Source organism: Ursus americanus, chromosome 24 (genome assembly GCF_024610735.1).
Source record: "Ursus americanus isolate L20-20 chromosome 24, mUrsAme1.1.p, whole genome shotgun sequence".
In the NCBI taxonomy this organism is placed as follows: domain Eukaryota; kingdom Metazoa; phylum Chordata; class Mammalia; order Carnivora; family Ursidae; genus Ursus; species Ursus americanus.
Genome location: NC_142150.1, coordinates 36981819 through 37004056, shown reverse-complemented (window position 1 = coordinate 37004056; position 22238 = coordinate 36981819). Strand labels below are relative to the sequence as shown.

The window sequence follows — 22238 nt, the reverse complement described above, 5'->3', positions numbered from 1 at the left end:
ATGGACACATACCCCTTTAATCCTAAAATTTTATCTTGAGAGAATTATCTACATTTGCACATAGGCATATGCTGTCTAGACTGTTTGAGCTCATATTCAGGGTGTAGAGGCAACACTAAAAGCAATTACTACTGAAACTTTAATCTCTTTAGCAGGGGTTCATAACAGAAGCCAATACGGTACTTCCTAATTTATCAGAGAAATGAAATACTTACATTATATGCGATTATTGCCATGATAAAATGCTTGGTTCCCCCAACTGATCACTGTATTTGCCAGGAAGAACTCCAACATGGAGAATATCCACAAATACATAGAAAGCATCATTCCACTTTGCTAAATACAAAAAGAAAATCTACATTCTTCACAGATCTTTATACTTCTAAAATTTTTAGCATCATAAAGATCATATAAAATTGCAAACTGTTTAGAAAATAGAAAACTTTATCTATAATATCCGATTATCTTAATAATACAATTGTGATGATTTTTACTTGTTTACATGATAATAATTGTAACAACAGACATTTAGTGAGCACTTACTACATGGCTAGGCATCTGTGCTAAATGTTTTATATACATTATCTTATTGAGTCCACTCAACGACATTTTGTGGCAGGTGGCATTCTTTTTTTTTTTTTTTAGATTTATTCGACCGAGATAGAGACAGCCAGCGAGAGAGGGAACACAAGCAGGGGGAGTGGGAGAGGAAGAAGCAGGCTCATAGCAGAGGAGCCTGATGTGGGACTCGATCCCATAACACCGGGATCACGCCCTGAGCCGAAGGCAGAGGCTTAACCGCTGTGCCACCCAGGCACCCCAGCAGGTGGCATTCTTATTCTTATCTCAGAGCAGAGGAAAATGTACTTGGGAGGGTAAAAATAACAAAGTTAGTATTATTAACGTTAGAGTTGCTCAGAACTTGCTTCCAGGTCCCCCTTCTTCTCTTACCCCACTCTTGGTCTTGGACTCTTGGGGGTCTTCCATTTGAGTTCTGACAGTCTCCCAGCTTCATGATCTCTGTTTTCCCCATATGTGTTTCTATAATACTGTTATATTTGTAAAAGGTATACTCTATTCATCTCATTTAAAATCAAGTGTAATTTTACATTTATATATAATCTTTATAATTATAATAATGTCTACATAATATTTAAGTGGAAATATAATTTATTTAAATTTGCTACACAGTCTTGTTTCATATAACTCTATCTTTTCTGGAAATGGGTTTCCAGAAACCTGGCTTGTGGTAAATACTACCAAATTGTTTTCCACGGGTATTTCTCATGCCACTCTGTTAGTATTAACATTGAAGAGAATTAGTTATGGTTTCTTTTCTTTCTCTGTGAATTGGAGCAAATATGGATTACACTACATGTATTTATCATAATTAGTGATTCTAATGAAAAATTTTCATTTGAATATGAGGATAAGGATGAGCAGAAATTGATCTTCTGACAGATAATCAAGATCTGATACAGAGTGGCATAAAATGGGCTGTGTATAGTCTCTCTTGGGTTTTAAATGATATTCTAATTGGAATACCTTCTGGAAGATCTTCAGGCATACTTTGCCTAGAGCAGAGGACAGGTATTCTCTTAAACGCAAATGACATTGTTTAATTATTACAAAGTAAGAGTGGCCTCCCTAGATAACTAGTTGTGTTAAAAAACAGCTACCACTGGGGCGCCTGGGTGGCCCAGCGGTTAAGCGTCTGCCTTCGGCTCAGGGCGTGATCCCGGCGTTGTGGGCTTGAGCCCCCACATTAGGCTCCTCCGCTATGAGCCTGCTTCTTCCTCTCCCGCTCCCCCTGCTCGTGTTTCCTCTCTCGCTGGCTGTCTCTAACTCTGTCAAATAAATAAATAAAATCTTAAAAAAAAAAAAACAATTACCACTAAGCATACTTGATATAAATTATTTTAAAACAAGAGGATTAATTTGGGTAAATGTCCTTCAATTCATTGTTTTTATTTAATAATCTCATAACATTTCCTAAGTATCAGTTTCTTTAGTTACTGTCTTTTAGTATATATGCTGCTGAAATGAGCACTCTCTAGTTAAATTTAGATTAATTTTTGATTAATTTGATTAATTTTGATTAATTAACAATCAATTTTCCCAGTGAGATGACTAGTAAGTTATGACACTTAAATTACGAAATTTTTAAAAATAGTGTTATTATTTCCTTAAGATTGGTTTGGGCAAAATAATTTTCCTCTAAATATTCCAGTTAAAATATTTTCAAACAGGAGTGTAAAAAACTTAAGAGTGTAAAATATTTGGAATCTGATTTATGTGCTGGAGTAGACTTAAAAAAAAAAGAAGTCTCAGCTATAACTGTAACTATTTCAGGGTGAATGAGGGCTGACCATTCATCTGTGTGAAAAACTTGGTCTTCAAATAGGATTAAAGACTATAACACTTAGTATCTGCTTATTTAATTTGTACAGTCTTCATGCTGTTACAAATATCTTCAAGTTTCAGTAATTCCTGAATAACATATACCTGAGAATGGTCTGATAGCCAATTCTTTTTTTTTTTTAAAGATTTTTATTTATTTATTCGACAGAGAGAGAGACAGCCAGCGAGAGAGGGAACACAAGCAGGGGGAGTGGGAGAGGAAGAAGGAGGCTCCCAGCGGAGGAGCCTGATGTGGGGCTCGATCCCACATCACGCCCTGAGCCGAAGGCAGACGCTTAACGACTGGGCCACCTAGGCGCCCTGTGATAGCCAATTCTTATCAATGACCCAAGATTTATTTATGAAGCATTGTTTGGTGTATACCATCTCATTAATCCCCTAGGTCTATAGCCTGTATCTCTTGATTAAACAAGACCACTAACAAGCACCATTCTTGGTTCAAAATTTCTTGGCTCTTTACAGAAATGGTTCTTAACAGAGTTTCCCTAGTATTTCCTTAAAAGTCTTTTTTTTTTTTTGAATAAGAAATAGCTTTCTGGAAGTTGCTCTAGGCTTTCCTGTAGGAATGCTGACTATTCACAACTAGTGTACAGTTAACATATGTATAACGAGTGCCTCTTCTGTACCAAGTCCTGTCCCAGATGCTGGGGAAGCAGCATTATCTGAGACAAATACCGTTACAGCCTCCACGAAGTTTACCTGCTAGTTCACTTCATGACATAGTGTCGATTATACTTAACTCCAGTATATTATACCAAACTCTACACAAGCAGTTGATTTCAGAGCGAAGTACTATTCTAGGAATCACTTTATCTATGACACGCTGAAACATTTCTGCCTGATAGATCATTATAATCATATAATGATTGAGTTTCCTTTTTGCTTTGCTCATTAGAAAGATTAGAGCAGGGGCGCCTGGGTGGCACAGCGGTTAAGCGTCTGCCTTCGGCTCAGGGCGTGATCCCGGCGTTATGGGATCGAGCCCCACATCAGGCTCCTCCGCTATGAGCCTGCTTCTTCCTCTCCCACTCCCCCTGCTTGTGTTCCCTCTCTCGCTGGCTGTCTCTATCTCTGTTGGATAAATAAATAAAATCTAAAAAAAAAAAAAAAGGAAAGATTAGAGCAAAAATTGTGGCTCAATTTTGGTAATACAGAGGATCCTAAAACCTACATATTTACATTATCATTTTCCTAATGAGTTCACAATGAGCATATTCCAAATTGCATATGTTGGAATAGCTTAATATAGTTGATTGAGCCATATGAAATTGACATTTTTGCAGATCATAAACCGTCTAATATCAACAATTTTATATAGTTCAAACTAATATATATGACTATACTACATAGTTAGAGCAATGTAGGCTAATGCATATTTCTTTAATACTCATTTTAAACTTGTTTTAATTACATTACTACACATATGATTTAAGTGCTTTCAAATCCTATGTGGAATAAGGCCAAATATTAAAAAGTAAGTAATTCATTTATAATTTATTACATATATTAAATATATTATTATATACACATCTTCAGTCAAATTTAGTATAAAAATACGTAGCTGTGTGCCTATGGAGAAAGAAAAGAAACTGAAACTTTTTATCAAGATAAGCTGCTGCCCTTTCCTTGTCTAGAAAGATTCAGTAAGTTCCTGATATTTTCTGATTCTTTGTTGGAACACATTTCTTTAGGAGATTAAGTGCAGAGTGCCTCACAAATTTGCTTGTTTTGGTAGCTTTTAGTAAGCCTAGTTGGTTGCTGGGGATAATGCGGGCGAATTTTCATAAGGAAGCCTCCTGGGAGAAAAGGAAAGGCGACCCTGTAGTTTCCAAATTGGTCTGCCATAGGGGAAAGGCTGCGGTGGCCCTAGCCTCAGAGCTAGCTAGTCTGCCACACCAGCCCTGTACAACGTACTTACTAAGTCTGAGACTTCTGGCATTTGGAAATGAACCTATTATGCACAAAATGGTGACGCTAGCAACTGAGAACACACAGTATGACCTCCAGTATGGCATGTTCCTCTATCAGTCATGAAAGAAGGCTTTCAGGGGTAAACATTTGACAACTCGTACTAGAGGTTTTCTTATGCCCTGTCTGCCCCTACAGGGTTTCAGTTCTTACAACTCTATAATAGTTTCAGGCGTGAAAAGCCACCAGACCTCAAAACATTCTTGTCTTTAATTTTCTTGGTAGGGTTTGTGCACAATGACTAACATAATGGACTTCCAGGGCGGGTGGCGGGCTGACCTCTGAGTGTATCGCGGTGGACACTTTTGCTCCATATCTTCTGCACTTGTGCGCATTCAAGCGGTACCTTCTAAGACCTACCAGTCAGGTGCTCAATCATGTATTCTAAAATATTCTTATTTATTCCTATTATCTATAAAAACAGAACCTCCGTGTATGCACCGAACTGACATATATGTCAGCAGGACACGAAAAAAGAAATATAAACACTTGATAAGCCCCAGGTAGACTTCTTAAGGACTTGCTCCTACTCCTTAAGGCATGCGATACACATGGTGTCATCAAATCAAGCCCTAAGATGACAAAAATGCTAACAATGTTTATGATAGTAAGAATACTGGACTGTGTCTATTTGTCCTGACTATCCTGTCATTTTGAAAATTTGCTGAAAAAGAATCAGACTTCTTTTTTTGGTCCTAATTTCACCAGGTCTTTGAAATCCTGTAGCGCTGGCGTGCTAATACAAATACTTCCATAACCTTAAGAAACTGGCAATCTGAAGCAAATTTAACCAATGATCAGTATGTTGGCTTTTCTTCCATTTCAACTTACATATCCATTATATTTAATAGTTTAAAATCAAATGGTTAGTGCTGTGTCAAGAAAATTCGGTGAATTTATGGCATATTCAGGGGACTTAGGACTTATCTGATTATTGTGTCCAAAGAATTTCTGGTTATCAGGTCTCAGGAATGTTTTATATGGTAATCTGGAATACTATCAGAGGAATGTTTTATAAAGAACATTCATTCAATTAACATTTATTAGACATCTATTAATTTCCAGGAATTGTAATAGGCACTGGGGAGACATAGATATCTAGGATGAGTCAATGAGCCTATCAATCTCAGATCTATCCTTAAAAGATATCTACTTATTTAAGGTCTTCTTGTCTTCACCAGGATCCTTCATCTGAATCTTATTAATGTAGATATTAGTTATTTTATGTAATGCCCTTTATTCGATTTCTTGAAATTTTGGTGGTCACAGGTTTAGAGACCTATTCAGTGATTTGAATTCATTTTTGTGGTCATGCCAAATGTGAATAATTTCTACCACCTCCACATTTGTCCAAAATCAAAATATTCTCAGCTCATTTACAAACAAAATTAATGTGTAAGTCTGTAATTGTGAAAAAATTATAAAATCTTGTACTCACCTCTACCCATACAATTTTTTCTTGTTTTGTTAAAAAGAATATAACTTCAAATGCAATTAGAAATAGGCCAGTTACTGCCAGGACAGAACTGTAGGTACTTGTCCTTATGGTGCACTTCAACTGGAATAGATACAAAATGTCAACCAGTCATATGTGGAACAAACAAGTTGGAATGAAGTTAGTTTGCCTTACTGCCAAGTATGTTAAAGTGGATGATTTATTTTAATTTCTAACCTTTCCAGAATCTTAGGTTACTCTATGGGTTCCCTAATCTCCAAAGTTACCAGGATCCAAATAAGACTCAATGTTTTTTTGATGTTGCATTCATGCATTTCAATACACTCCTCCAATACAAAATTCTTAAATGTTAAAGCATAATAGTGATTGGTAATTTAATATTTGTCTAGACAATGCAAAGGCCTTAGACCATTTCCCTCTACCTCTATTTCAGTGTTTTTCAATGTCTTTGTATATTTTGGAAATAACAAAATGCCTATTTTTAGTATTGTATGGAGTCCTTCCTTATTCATGTATATATACCTATCTGACAATTTCTTTTATTTTTGTCATCAATGACAAAACATTTAAGTAAATTAAACCTGGGAACTTGTGATGAGCACTGGGTGTTGTATGTAAATGATGAATCACTAAATTCTACTTCTGAACTGAATATTAAAGTGTATGTTAACTAACTGGAATTTAAATAAAAACTTGAAACAAACAAAAACCAATATACTTCTGTAATAGGAAAAGCAAAATTAATTAATTAAATAAGCCCATAAATGTAAAATGACTTTTTTTTTTTTTTTTTAAGTAGGCCCATGCCTAGTGTGGAGCCCAATGCAGGGTTTGAACTTACGACCCTGAGATCAAGACCTGAGCTGAAATCAAGAATCAGATGTTTAACTGGCTGAGCCACCCAGGTGCTCCAAATGAAATTTTTAAAATCCTGTAAAGATTTCCATTTCTGGCAATGAGGTAAATTTTGAACTTTAAAAATTTATACAGTGTGTAAAGTGTGTACTGTATAAATTTTTAAATATAATTATAATTAATTATACATGCATAATACAATGTGTATTAATTATTTTCTTTTTGGGTTCATTCATTCAACATTGTCAGATTCATTCTTATTGTAGTGTAGTCACTATTGTTTGTTCCTTTTTATTGCAACACAGCAGTCTTGTATTTATATGTCACAATTTAATAAGTCGTATAACATTTACCTTTAGAAAGAAGAGAGGGTAAAGTTTCTGAAAGAAGACATGAAGGGGGCTTCTGATACGTTTGATTTCAAAGGGAGTTCCTTACGCATTCACTCTGATAAGTCATTGATATGGATATTTATGTTTTGTATGTTTTCTGTACTTGTGGTAAATTTCAATTTAACAGTTTGAAAACAAAAAATAAATTACTGGACTTTGGGAAACACTGGTTGGTCAACAAAGTAATATTTTTGGGAAAAATTACTTTGGAAATTGTAAAATATTTTAGCTGAATAATGCTGCAATAACCAAATAGTAAATTTTGAGAGATGCAACAAATCTGATGATGTTATAAAAATAGCAAACAAAATCCAGAGAAAATAGAGAAGGAAATACAAAGGCAAAAATAGAAAGTAATGCCATAGAAAACAAATATACATGAGAGAGGACTAAAAAACCCAAAATGTGGTTATTTGAGATAATATACTTAATGTAACCATTGTATGATTGGCTAAGAAAAAGAGAGGACAAAATAATCAATATTGGAAATATAAAAAAAATAAGATTCTATGGACCTCAAAACATTGTGGAGATTTATGCTTTGGTATGATCAAAAAGCTATGGCAGACTAATGTTCCTTCTGACGACAGCTAGAAAAACAGGTTATAATACCACCAGTATTTCATCTACGTAATAGCATGAGAAAAGCATCAGTGCTGAAGCACTGAGGAATACACAGGGGCCAAGAATGCTGAGAAAGAAGACCACAGAGAGGTGAGCAGATGTTCTACACCTAATTTTTCCTTGGGAGCATTGGTTAGGGCAAGAAGCTGAGGTTTCAGATTTTGCCTAAGCAGAAGGTTATTGCTAGGGGAGAGAGCAATCATCATAGCTTTTGGTGTTCTTGCAGGGCTGGAAAGATAAAATTGTAAACCTGAGGAGACAAGTTCTATGGGAAAGAGAGGGCCAAAGAAATGAGCCAGCCCTATGACCAATTATTCTATTAAGATGCTAGTCAGATTTTGAAGTTTTGTGGGTCAGTAGGCTAAGTAAGAAGAAAGCATCTGAAAAGCAGAAAAGAATTTTTGGCCATGTCATTGTGCTGTGGAAACATGAATCGGACTTCTAGGGGAAAGTTTCTTGTAAACATATCAGGTTCTCAACTGCAAGGCCTGGAGGGCTCTATGTCATAAGTAGAAGGTGCATGAAAGGTATATGTATTCTTATTCATACTACCATCCAGCCTTAGTCCTGGTTTATCAGCTGAGGGGAGGAATGGGTGAACCCTTTCTGGAAGAACTGAACACCAGCTGACATTGCTATGCTTTTCTAAACACAATTTCTGGCACTCAATCAAAAATTACTAGATAAGTTAAAAGAAAAGATCACATTCTTTTAAAAAGACTAGGAAAAGCCAATAGAAATAGTCTCATAAGTAATCCAGTTATTGGGATTATTGATATAATTTTTAAAATAAATATTAATATGTTCAAGAAAATAGGAACGAATGGAGGAGAGAGGAGTTTCTCAGCCAGAGGGAAGGGAATTCCAAACTGAAATGCTGAAGTGCAAGAAGAAATGAAAAGAAACAAAAGGTAGATAAGTGAATCTGTCTCAATAAATAGCATGTTTACTCTACTTTGTTTGACTGGGTTCATGGAATGCTTGCATACTATCTTATTCTAAGTCAGGACTTGCTGCTCACCCTCTCTCTTCTGACTTTTCCCCCTAGGCTTCGTAGCCTAAGCATTTGTTCCTCTTGTCATATCCTCTAAGCAATTTTAGATTCTGAGCTAAGCTGTCTGGGTTCAAAGTTCAACTCTATCATGTACAATGTACATTGAAATTAGGTCTTTAAGAGACAATCTACAGGAGCAGAGACTTTGCAGGTAATACATGGCATTAAATTCATATCTCCCAATAATTACTCTGAATGTAAATGGACTAAATGCTCCAATCAAAAGACACAGGGTATCAGAATGGATAAATTAAAAAAGAAATAAGACCTGTCAATATGCTGCTTATAAGAGACTCATTTTAGACCCAAAGACACCTCCGGATTGAAAGTGAGGGGGTAAAGAACAATTCGTCATGCTAATAGACATTAAAACAAAGCTGGAGTTGCCATCCTTGTATCAGACAAGCTAGATTTTAAACCAAAGACTGTAATAAGAGATGAAGAAGGACACTATATCATAATAAAAGGGTTTATCCAACAAGATCTAAAACTTGTAAATATTTATGCCTCTATCTTGGGAGCAGCCAAATATATAACCAATTAATAAAAAATTAAAGAAATACATTGATAATAATACAGTAATAACAGGGAACTTTAACATCCTACTCACAGCAATGGGCAGATCATCTCAGCAGAAGATCAAGAAGGAAGCAAAGACTTTGAATGACACACTGGATCAGATGGACTTAACAGATATATTAAAAGCATTCCATCCTAAAACAGCAAAATTCACATACTTCTCGAGTGCATATGGAACATTCTCCAGAACAGATCACGTACTAGGTCACAAATCAGGTCTCAACCAGCACAAAAATATTGAGATCTTACCATGCATAGTGTCAGACCACAATGCTATGAACCTTGAAGTCAACCTCAAGAAAAAATTTGGAAGGACCACAAATACATGGAAGTTAAAGAACATCTTACTAAAGGATGAATTGGTCAACCAGGAAATTAAAGGAGAATTAAAAAAATACATGGAAGTAAATGAAAATGAAAACACGACAGTTCAGAACCTTTGGGATGCAGCAAAGGTAGTTCTAAGAGAGAAGTATATAGCAATACAGGTCTTCCTCAAGAAGCAAGGAAAGTCTCGGATACACAACCTCATCTTACACCTAAAGGAGCTGGAAAAAGAATAGCAAGTAAAGCCTAAATCCAATAGGAGGAGAGAAATAAAGATCAGAACAGAAATCAATGATATAGAAATAAAAAAAAACCCAGTAGGACAGATCAATGAAATTAGAAGCTGGTTCTTTGAAAGAATTAATAAGACTGATAACCCCCTAGCCAGAATTATCAAAAAGAAAAGAGAAAGGGCTCAAATAAAATCATGAATGAAAGAGCAGAGATCACAACCAGCACTGAAGAAATACAAATAATTAAGAGAACATTATGAGCAATTATATGCCAAAAAAGTAGGCAATCTGAAAGAAACGGATAAATTCCTAGATCCATAAACTCCAAACCCAAAACAGGAAGAAATAGAAAAATTGAACAGAACCATAACTAGCAAAGAAAATGAAGCAGTAATCAAGAATCTCTCACCAAACAGGAGTCTAGGGCCAGAGGGCTTCCCAGGGGAATTCTACCAAACATTTAAAAAAGAATTAATACCTATTCTTCTGAAAATGTTTCAAAACACAGAAGTGGAAGGAAAACTTCCAAAGTCTTTCTATGAGGCCAGCATAACCTCGATCCCAAAATCCAGACAAAGACCCCACTAAAGAGGAGAATTATAGACCAATATCCCTGATAAACATGGATGCCAAAATTCTCACCAAGATACTAGCTAATAGGATCCAATAGTACATTAAAAGGATTTTTCACCATGACCAAGTGGGATTTATTCCTGGGCTGCAGGGGTGGTTCAACCTCTGCAAATCAATCAACGTGATACATCACATTAACAAAAGAAAGGACAGGAACCATATGATCCTCCCAATGGATGCAGAAAATGCACTTGACAAAATACAGCGTTCTTACCTGATAAAAACTCTCTGCTATGTAGGGATAGAGGAAACATACCTCAATATCATAAAAGCTATATACGAAAGACCATAGCAAATATCACTCTCAACAGGGAAAAACGGCGAGCTTTTCCCCTAAGGTCAGGAACATGACAGCGATGTCCACGCTCCCCACTCTTCTTCAACATAGTACTGGAAGTTGTAGCCTCAACAATCAGACAACAAAAAGAAATAAAAGGCATCCAAATCAGCAAAGAAGTCAAACTTCACTCTTCACAGATGACAGGATACTCTATGTAGAAAACCTGAGAAGACTCCACTGAAAAAGTGCTAGAACTGATATAGGAGTTCAGTAAAGTTGCAGGATATAAAATCAATGCCCAGAAATCAGTTGCATTTCTTTTTTTTTATTTTAATGTTTTTTATTATGTTATGTTAGTCACCATACAGTACATCCCTGGCTTCTGATGTAAAGTTCGATGATTAGTTGCATTTCTATACATGAACAGTGAAGCAGGAGAAAGAAATCAAGGAATCAGTCCCATTTACAGTAGCACCAGAAAACTATAAGATACCTAGGAATAAGCCTAATCAAAGAGGTAAAGGATCTGTACTCTGAAAACCATAGAACACTTACGAAAGAAATTGAGGAAGACACAAAGAAATGGAAAAACATTCCATGCTCATGGATTGGAAGAACAAATAATTTAAAATGTTTATGTTACCGAATGCAATCTACACATTCACTGCAATACCTATCAAAATACCATCACCATTTTTCACAGAGCTGGAACAAACAATCCTAAAATTTGTATGGAACCAGAAAAGACCCCCAACGGCCACAGTAATGTTGAAAAAGAAAACCAAAACTGGAGGTTTCACTATTCCAGACTTCAAGCTGGATTACGAATCTGTAATCATCAAGACATCATGGTACTGGCACAAAAACAGACACATAGATCAATGGAACAGAATAGAGAATCCAGAAATGGCCCCTCAACTCTATGGTCAACTAATCTTTAACAAAGCTGGAAAGAATATCCAAAGGAAAAAAGACAGTCTCTTCAACAAATGGCATTGGGAATATCGGATAGTCACATGCAGGAAGAATGAAACTGGACCACTTTCTTACACCATACACAAAAATAATCTCAAAATGGATGAAAGACTTAAATGTGGGACTGGAGTCGATCAAAATCCTAGAGGAGAACACAAGCAGCAACCTCTTCGACCTTGGCTACAGCAACTTCTTGCTAGACACCTCTCCAAAGGCGAGGGAAACAAAAGCAAAAATGAAGTATTGGGACCTCATCAGGATAAAAAGCTCTTGCACAGCAAAGGAAACAGCCAACAAAACTAAAAGTCAACCTAGATGCATTTAAAGAGCACTGAGTGTTATATGAAATTGATGAATCACTGAACTCTACCTCTGAAACTAATAATGTAGTATATGTTAACTGCATTTAAATAAAAAATTAAAAAAAGAAATCTAGATCTTCAAAGATTGTTGTTGATACTCTTGGTATATAATATTATCCACCCTGATAGCTTTTGTTGTGAGGTAATAGACAAAAACTCTGAGTGAGGCATCTGGCACAAAGAAGCCATTTAAAAAATCTTAACTTATTGTTATAATCACATTTTTTTCTCTCTCACTGCTTCAAGGTATCCACTTACATGTTTTCTATCATATTTGACAATTAATTTGGAATAAATGACATATCCTATTTAAATTTCCACCTCTGATTTCCTGGTTTGCTTCATACATTCTCTGTTACTTCAGTATTTTATGAAATTAACAAAGAATTTTGTTGGAGTACATCCATTTAAAAATATTGTAAAGTATTTAAAGCAATATTTTAAATTTTAGTATTTTGAATAAATTTCTACTGTTTAAGAGGCAATGACACCCCTCCTTACTGGTATCCTTGTTTTTTTTTTTTTTTTTTTAAAGATTTTTATTTATTTATTTGACAGAGATAGAGACAGCCAGCGAGAGAGGGAACACAAGCAGGGGGAGCGGGAGAGGAAGAAGCAGGCTCATAGCAGAAGAGCCTGATGTGGGGCTCGATCCCAGATCGCCGGGATCACGCCCTGAGCCGAAGGCAGACGCTTAACCGCTATGCCACCCAGGCGCCCCATGGTATCCTTGTTTTTGACAAGTTAAATTCTTATCCTTGAAATTGCCTCAATTATTCTTACCAATTTTGGGGACCGTGTCTTCTCTGCTTCTATTGCAAAAATTCCTGATATGACAAACTGAGAACAAAAAGAGGCACGCATAAGTATCTTTTTTATCACCCAAGAAATTCCTCTGTAACTTCAGTAACATTTAAAAAAAATTAATAAAATGTAACATCATGTCAACTTCATTAACTGCTAAATTTAGAATCCATAACAACTTTATTACGTTTGAAAATAATTCATAAGTTAGATTTTTTTCACTTCTTGGGATTTCCCCAGTATCCACAATGATTGCTGAGAAGGTATAATGAATAACAAATTAAATGAGTTATTTGTAGATAATTTTCCAAAAACAGAATCATAAGAAGCCTTTTAATTTTTCAAAGCAAAATGGTATTTAATATGAGGATATGAGACCATTTAACTATGTTTGATGGGGTGTGAGATGAAATCCCTGAATTTCTAAAATTCCTAAAAGTTTCCTGTGCCTCCAGCTCCTTCACTTCCCTGGCAGTGTCCTGGTCGTCTCTGCTTTGAGTGTAATGCAGTTTTAATGCCAACTACCGAGTCAGCTCAGACTTCACAGGGTAAAGGCACAGTTCCCAATAAGACTGCATTCACTTCAGACACCAGCCACAAGCTTGGGGATTTCCAGACCACCTGGACTTCTGACCAACTGGCTACAAATATAAGCTTTCCCAGTATCCATCTCAGGTTTGATAATTTGCTAGAGTGACTCATAGAACCCAGAAAAGTCCTATACTTACAATTTTATCAGAAAAGATACAAATCAGGGCCAGTCAAATGAAGAGATGCAGAGGGTGAGGTCTAGAGTGGTCTGAAGCACTGAAGCATGAAGCTTCCATGTCCTCAGCATGCATCACCCTCCTGGCATATCAATGTATATCACCAACCAGGAAACCTACCTGAGCCTCAGTTTCCACAGTTTCATTATGGGGTTTTGTTATGTATCTGTGTTTGGTCATTCTGGCACGACCAGCTCCTGAACACTCAGCTATGAAGGGGCCCAGGAATAACAAAGACACTCTTATCACTTGGGAAATTTCCCAGGAACCAGGGAGTCAAAGCCAGCCAAATTACCTATTATACATCAGAGAGCTATGGATGTCACACTCATTGAAATAAGTTAGGGCTCTCTCCCCACTTTCGTCCCAATTATTTTTTAGATTCCTCAAAGAGTAATGTAGCTTTTAATATTTCTTAAAAGTCCTCTTTCTTGAGGAAACTGAGCTAATTTCTTTCTCTTTTTTTCTTTTCCTTTCCTTCCTTCATTTTTTTTTTCCTTCTCATCCAAAGAGCAATTGAAGTTTGAAAAGAATTTGGTTGAAACACCAAAATTCCTATTGTAGTTCTATGGTAGCCTCTGGAAAAATCACCTAGTAATAAATCCATGGTTTTCTATTAAAGAGATGGAGGGAATGGTTATTGGATTGTTATACTTGTATTTAGGATGGAATAAAGGAATACTTTTTAACATGATTTATGGCATGGAGGATAGATACAATTTTATTGGTTTCATGTAAGAACTTGTTGATTTCTTTTAAAAATCTTTTTATTTAAATTCAACTTAGTTAACATTTACTGTATTATTAGTTTCAGGGGTAGAATTTAGTGGTTCATCAGTTGCTGTAACACCCAATGCTCACTACATCAAGTGCCCTCCTTAATGCCCATCACCCAGTTACCCCATCCTTCCACCCCCACACCCCTCCAGCAACCCTCAGTTTGTTCCCTATAGTTAAGAGTCTCTTATGGTTTTCCTCCTTCTCTGTTTTCATCTTATTTTATTTTTCTTTCCCTTCACCTATGTTTATTTTGTTTCTTGAATTCCATGTATGAATGAAATCATATGGTATTTGTCTTTGTCTGACTGACTTATTTCACTTAGCATAATGCCGTCTAGTTCCATCCAGGTCGTTGCAAGTTACTGTATTTTTAAGAGTCCTTGTCTTTTAGAGATGCATGCTGAAATGTTTACAAATAAAATTATGTGATGTCTAAGAATTGCTTCAAAATAATCTGAGTAAAATAAGGAAAGTGAATGGAAGAATGGATGAAGCAAGACTAAATATGAGTTGATAATTGTCTAAACTAGGTAATGGATACCAAGGGGTCAATATACGATTCTGCTTTTCAGTGTTTGAAATTTTCCATAATAAAAGTCTTCGCATGCTAAAAAAAAAATAAAGGAACTTCTTGTGGAGTGCATGAGCTTTTATTACTAGAAAATACATACTGTTATAGTGAGTCCACCCACATGAATGTTTAATAGAATGCTATTGAAAACTATTTTATTAGCAGAAAATAGAATTGTTGAATCATTATATTGTGCACCTGAAACTAATAGAACACTGTATGTTAATTATTTATACTTGAATTAAAAATAAATGAATAAATATTTTAAAAAGATAGTTGTGCATAGTTGTGCATCAAGAATGGATTTCTCTTCCATTGGCATAAACTGCTGTATGCATCAACCTTTCTAAGAAAAGACTATCCACATCTGAAATGAGGGCAGCAGAGCATGTTCCTTCCTCAGAAACACAGGGCCTTTGACCAACAGAAATGTTCATGTCTTATCAAAACATGAAGAAAATAAAATGGTATGATATGATAGAGGATAACTTGGGGGTGAATTTTAAGAGGTTTTTCAAAAAGGTCTCTCAGAGAAGGTGACATTTAAGCTGACAATAAGCATCAAAACTTGGGGGATGAGCGTCTCCAGGAGAAGAAACTGTTACTGTGAAGGACCTAAGCCTAGTGCAAGTGCACTTCCCTCTGGGAAGCCTTCCTCATCTTTCCCAGTTGTTAATGGCCAGCTGCTGTACGTACCTATGGTCCATGTTTCCATAACTCTCAAATATGTTGAAAAAAATTACACACATGTTCGTCTGCCTGTTTACTTATTTAAACCCCCTTAGTTCAAAATTGAATTTAGATAACTTGCATAAATGCATACATTAGATTTAAAAATTAATAAAAATAATTGGTAGGTAAAGACACTAAGGATAAAAAGAGTACGTAATCAGCTGAGGCCAGGGGTAATTTTAGTCCAGTGAAACTGTAGTATGGGTCACTGAACAATCAAAGGACTGGACAGAACTTGTCTTCACTTTGACTCTGAGGTTAGTGGTGGCTTTCTCACTGGATGGTAACATAATAATAGGGCATGTAAGTATATGAAACTCAAGTGTGGCTCACCACATTGGGAGACAATGGTTTCAACCTCCTATTGGATTGCCACCGAACTCTGAGGACAGACTCAGTTAATCACTCACTGTGTCAGAACGAAAACATACACTGCACTTGCTCTGTCAGCTAACACCACATTATTTTTCTTTTTTTTAGGAAAACTCTATGAAAGTGTTCTCTAAACTTGCTCTGTCTTCTGATTCTTTTAGAAAATCATTTCAATCAGGTTTTCAGCTCCACCTGACAATGAACCTCTTCTTGTCAAGATCACTTGTGACCTCAGTGTTACAAAAGCCAATGGAAATTTTAGGTCTTATCTCATCTAACTTGACTTATCTATAGTCATTGAGAGTTGACTGCTCCCTCCTTGACTGTGCCTTCTTCAGCTGGCTTCCATGATAGTATACTCTCTTCTCTTGTTTTATTCCTCAATTTTCTTTGCTTGCCCCTCTTCTTCAATCTGAATTCCTAATACTGGAGATGCCCCAGAACTCAGGCCTTAGTCCTCCTCTCTACAAATGAAATAACTTCTTGCTAATTTCATCTTGTCTCATTGCATTAAATACCATCAGTATGCCAATGACCTCACATTTATACTTTTCCCCCCAAACTCCAGACTCATATGTAAAAGCAGGATACTTGGTATCTCTAATGTCTAAGACATCTTTGATGTCTAAAAGGGATTTCAAACCCAACATGCCCTAAATTGAACACCTGAAATTCCACCTCCTTTAAACTCACAGCCTTACCCATTTCAGTCAATGATAAACCCATTCTTTTAATGGCTTGACCCACTAGTTTGAAGTCTCCTTTACTTCCTTCCCCCCACCTCACATCCCATATCCAAGCCATTGGAAATCTTTGGGGCTTTAATATAAAAATATATCCAGAATTAACTTTTCCTTTTATTACCTCTGTGGTTTGAGCCACTATACTCTCTCACCTGCATAATTATAATCAGATTTTTTAAAAGGCTCCTTGCTTGAACATTTGCTCCTTTATAATCTTTTAATGGTTCTTTAATACTTAAGTTGGATCATGTCATTCCTCTGTTCAACACCTTGCAATGGCTCTCAGTTTTATTTGGAGTAATAGTACATCTAATGACTGCAAGTCCTTAGATTATCATACTTCCTATCATATAGCTGACCTCTTTTCCTCCTGATTTCTCTTAGCCCAATTTGCTCCATCCAAACTGGCCATTTGTTCAGTAAATGGTCCACACTTGCTCTCAGCCTAGCGTTTGCTCTCCTTGTACACTCTTTCTTCAGATATCCCTTGTGGTTTATCACTTCAACTCCTTCAAGTCTTTGTTCAAGTGTCTTTTCTCAATGAAGCTTGAATATCCTATAAAAATTACAACCTGATACCTTTTTATCCTCCTCTACATCATTTTTTCCCACAGTCTATTTCATCTTTTAACACATTATCTTTCACTAGAAGGCAAGCTTTACACAGGTAGGGATCTTGTCTTCTTTTGTTCACTACTGTAACTGAAATACTTAGAACAGAGCCTGGCCCCAACTAAGTATTGAATATTTGCCAAGTGAATGAAAAATATTTTTGTGAGATAGGCAGATATTTTTGAGAAGTCTGTGGGAAAATGGAAGGAGGTGGAATATTTTACCCCATGCTATAAGACAATATACATCCCTTAGGAAATCCTTGTTGAATTCTTCCAAATTCCTCTTGGGTCAACAGCTCCCTGCTCTTTCTTCTTTTCTCTTTTGCCAAACTACTTTTCAAAGTCCCTTCTATCACCCCAACCATTAAGCTCTGGCTCTCAGCTTGCCTATATTATTGGCAAATGAATCTTAAGTAAACATTTACTACTTATCTAAAATGCCCTTTGAGAAACTTACCATTCCTTGTCCCTAACATTCATTCAACTAAATAGAATCTTTGTATGGAAGAATTTTATAAATAAATTTATCATCTTAAAATAGCTTGAATAGATATGAGAATGAATTTCTTGACAGCAGGAATTGTATCTTTTCACCTGTGGTATCTCTATGTTACTGGCTGGCCACAGAAACTGGCACAAATACATTGAATAAATGAATGCGTGATCATCAGTGAGATAATTTACTCACAAACAAGAATGCCCAAAATGGGTATCCTGATATCAAGGTTATAGGCAGGTAATTTATTGAAATTGAATCAAATTCTCTGATATATAAGTGTATCCAGAAATATCCCAGAGAACAGTGGATCAGACCAACCATTACTTGGGCAGCCTGTAAGAAAAGAATGTCATAATCAATTACCCAGGTATATAAAATTTCAAGAGAGTTACAAATTGAGTGATAGAAGGGGCATGGGGGGAGTACAGCTTCTGTGTTCTGAATCATAGGGGTCTCTGCCACTACTCTTGTTCAGTACTAGAAATTATCAAAACCGGGGAGAAGCCAAGGTGATGGAGGAAGGTAGCAGCCATAGAAGCACTTGGAATCTCTACATGTACCTCATACAGGGGGTATTCATGAGGATTTCCCAGCAATTTGTAGAGGTGTCATTGCTCTTAAGTAAATGAAGGTGTCTAGGGACTTACTTATGGATGAGGATACTTAGCATCCTCTAGTTCTGAGAGAAGAACTGTAGTCTCTGCAGGCCCTTCTGCCTCTTCCTCTTGCCTGTACTCTCAGTGCCAGTTCTTTTCTCTGATACACTTCTACCATCTCCATCCCCCTCAACCAGTTAATGGGACAATGATTTTCTTCTGTTAGTAATTCTGACTTTTGGTACCATGAGGAAGAGAGGATCACTTGCAACCACACCTGCTGAATCCTAAGACCCTGGTCCCAATGGTCTTAGGCATTTTCCTAAACCAAGATTTATCTTACAGTTCTGGTTTTTAACCTGACTCAAGAGCCCACTAATTAGGGTATATGATAGAGAAAGATGTAGCATGCTAGGTTTGATTGGGGTGGAGGAATAGGAATAGTGTTCCAGAATATCACCTTCCCCAATATAAACGTACAAGAAGTATGCTGAGAACACAATGCTGTGAGATGATCAATGTCTACAAAGCCCTGTGATCTAGATTATCTCTTGAATATACTCCTGACCTCATCATCTTCTTTAAGACCCACAGTCTCAGATTTACTTTAAATCATAAACATACATTGACAAAAGAAAATAATAGGGGTAGGATTGCTGGGACTCATTCCATCAATTCTCTTTCATTAGGATGTTGAGACAGAGGAGTCACTGTCTTCTTTTAAAAATATTTGGAACTTGCAATATCAAGGTAATTTATCCACTCAAGTAGCACTTAGTCCTTACCCCCAACATTCTGGTTTCTTTTTTCAACACAAAGCGGGATGATGTCATATAACCTAAAATATAGCATAAACATTAGAGAGAATGAATGGAATATATTTTTAGAACAAAATGTAAAAGAATAAAAATGATTTTGTCAGATAAGACACTTAAAAGTTATTGAGAAATTTATTCTTGCATTTTCTAATTTTTCAAAATGAAACAATTCTCTGAAATAATCTAAAATAAACCCATTGATATACTCTCTTTTTTTTTTTTAAAGATTTTTTTTTTATTCGACAGAGATAGAGACAGCCAGCGAGAGAGAGGGAACACAAGCAGGGGGAGTGGGAGAGGAAGAAGCAGGCTCATAGCAGAGGAGCCTGACGTGGGGCTCGATCCCACAACGCCGGGATCACGCCCTGAGCCGAAGGCAGATGCTTAACCGCTGTGCCACCCAGGCGCCCCCATTGATATACTCTCTTGAACATAGCTGATGACCTCTTAAAAACTCTAATGGTCCTATTAGATTTTATTCGTCTTTTATGAACTTAAAGACACCCTGTGAGTGTCTTAGGATTCTTAGGGGCAGACAACAGAATTTAATCTGGCTGGTTTAAACAAAACAGGATATTAGTGAGCTCAAAGAATCATTGGTAAGGTTAAGTTTGTAGGCCAATGCCCAGAGGCAAACCACTGATCTAGATTGAGAGGGTGTCTTTGCTACTTCCCACCCCAGAACTCTGCTGCAGATGGCCAAACCTTCCTTGCCTCCCTGGACCATCATCTGTGTAAGCAAAATTGCAGTTCAGTGTAGGGTCTATTTTGTTGTTTTCTTCTAAATCAAACTCCAGTGCAAGAGTATGTGATTTGCAGAACGAGAGCACATGACCACCCTCTGACTGCAGGGGAGGCTGGGGAACATAATTTTTTTGGATTCAACTTTGAAAAGGTAGCTTTCACAACTTAGCAAATAATAATAATAATAATAATAATAATAATAATAATAAAAGGATGTTCAAAGGTATGGCACTCATCTCTTGAGTTTAGTACAGGTCAGCATGAATTTACTCCTAGGTTACTTCAGCCGCAACTCTGAATTTGGAAGTGTGCTTCCAAATTAATCCGACTCACAGAAAGATGTCTAGAAACTACTACTTGTCAAATACTGTAGTGGCTTCTGCCATCTTTATGGCTCCATCAGGCTGGGAGACTGAGCTTTGTCTGCCTGCATCTGCCTTACAACTTGTGCAGGTGCTTCTCTTGAGCCCTCAGTGCAATTGTAGCAGCTTCATGACCCCCATTTGTCTAATGGTCAACGTTGGAAATGCCCCTAATTATAACTTGCTAAAGGATAAAAAAAATACAAAACAATAATCCAATAATCACAGCTAAGGAACGTAAATCCTTCAATCCAGTCTCTATTCTATGACCACAATGACATTTCTGAACTGAGAATCAAATGTGGAAATCACCTGCTCAGAATCTTTCACTGGCTCCTTGTTGCCTTCAGGCCTCAGTGAATGTTCTTTACGTGGCACATTAGAGTTGGGTAGGATTTGACCTCAACTTCCTTCTCCCCACATACTACACCATCTATTCCTGACCACTGACATTATTATCACGTGGATTTAACTCATGTTTTTAAAGTACCTTCCCATATACATCTTCGCTGCTGTAAGACCTCACAGTGTCAAAATGTCTGGCTCTAGCAATGTATGTTTAAATTGTTGGCACTTGATAGTTGCTTGCTAAATCAATCTGACAATAAAATTAAATTTCTATCTATTGATCAACCATACAACCATATTATGTATAAGTGAATAGATTTGTTTACATCAGTCATGTATCATATGTTTGGGAAGGTCAGCCTTAAAGCATAGATTCTCTGGCATTTATTGAGTTAATTTTGGATAGACCCGGAGGTATCACAAAAATAGAGTCATTCATCAGAGCATGTGAATCCAAGAGAAAAAGAACAGGCTGATCAGGACATGTGGACCTTGGGTAAGGACAATGAGCTCTGGTTTTGACGTTGAGAGTCAGACTGAATTTCTAGAGGCAGGCCGTAGGAATTGCAGGAAGTGATTCCCAGAAGAGTCACTTCTCACATGGAGAACTCTCTGCGTTTTGCTCCAGGTGAGCAAAGGAAGAATTTACTTATTTAATCGGGTTAAAGATTCTCCCAAGTAATACTTGCCAACCCAGCTAGGAAAGAATACACAAGCAGAGAAACTCTTAACTCACAGTTCTTGGAAATCAACCATTCCTATCATCAAGAATGTGGTGTTTATATATTTTCTGTTGCACAATCTAATGCACGTCTTCTACTAAACTACCAAAAATATGGGAATATGATCAAAAGGTGGGCGGTGGGAGTCAGTATTGCCACTACTTGCTCCATGACCCTGGGATCCCCAAGTCACTACACTCTATGTTCTCCTTCTGTAAATTAGCCAACCTACCTTCATCTGAGAGGATGCTGTGTGTATAAAACAGGTTATTGGAAACACATCGTGGAAGAGGGGATATTGAAAGGAATAAATAAAAAATAGGATGATGTATTAATTGGGGTTCTTCCCAACTGTGTTTGGGAAGCACTCTGGCTAGGGGGTCGTTGAGAATACCTGCCCCCTAGGGTAGTTTCTTAGCAGCAGTGACAATCTGGTTAAGGCTCTCTACACTCACGTGCAGGCCTATTCGTTCGTTTTCTCTCACGTGGTGCTCTTGGTTCAGGGCCTTGCAGCTCCGATATCTGGACGGGCGCTGCTTCCTCGGTTGTGGCCCTCATCCTTCCTCGCGTGATTCCAACTCTGCGGTTGTGGCTGAGAGCGCGGCGT

At 36.9% G+C, this 22238-nt stretch overlaps 1 protein-coding gene across 1 annotated transcript; it reads right to left on the bottom strand.

The window, feature by feature from the left end:
- Positions 1 to 216: 216 nt before the first annotated feature.
- LOC148107876 (membrane-spanning 4-domains subfamily A member 12-like) lies at positions 217 to 22198 on the bottom strand. Its single transcript, XM_087855251.1, has 6 exons — positions 22087 to 22198; positions 19423 to 19475; positions 18231 to 18374; positions 12943 to 12999; positions 5828 to 5947; positions 217 to 336 (listed from the first exon to the last, which is right to left on the bottom strand). The coding sequence occupies exons 1-6, from the start codon at positions 22187 to 22189 to the stop codon at positions 217 to 219; spliced, it is 597 nt and encodes a 198-aa protein (XP_087711377.1). The 5' UTR covers positions 22190 to 22198.
- Positions 22199 to 22238: the final 40 nt, after the last annotated feature.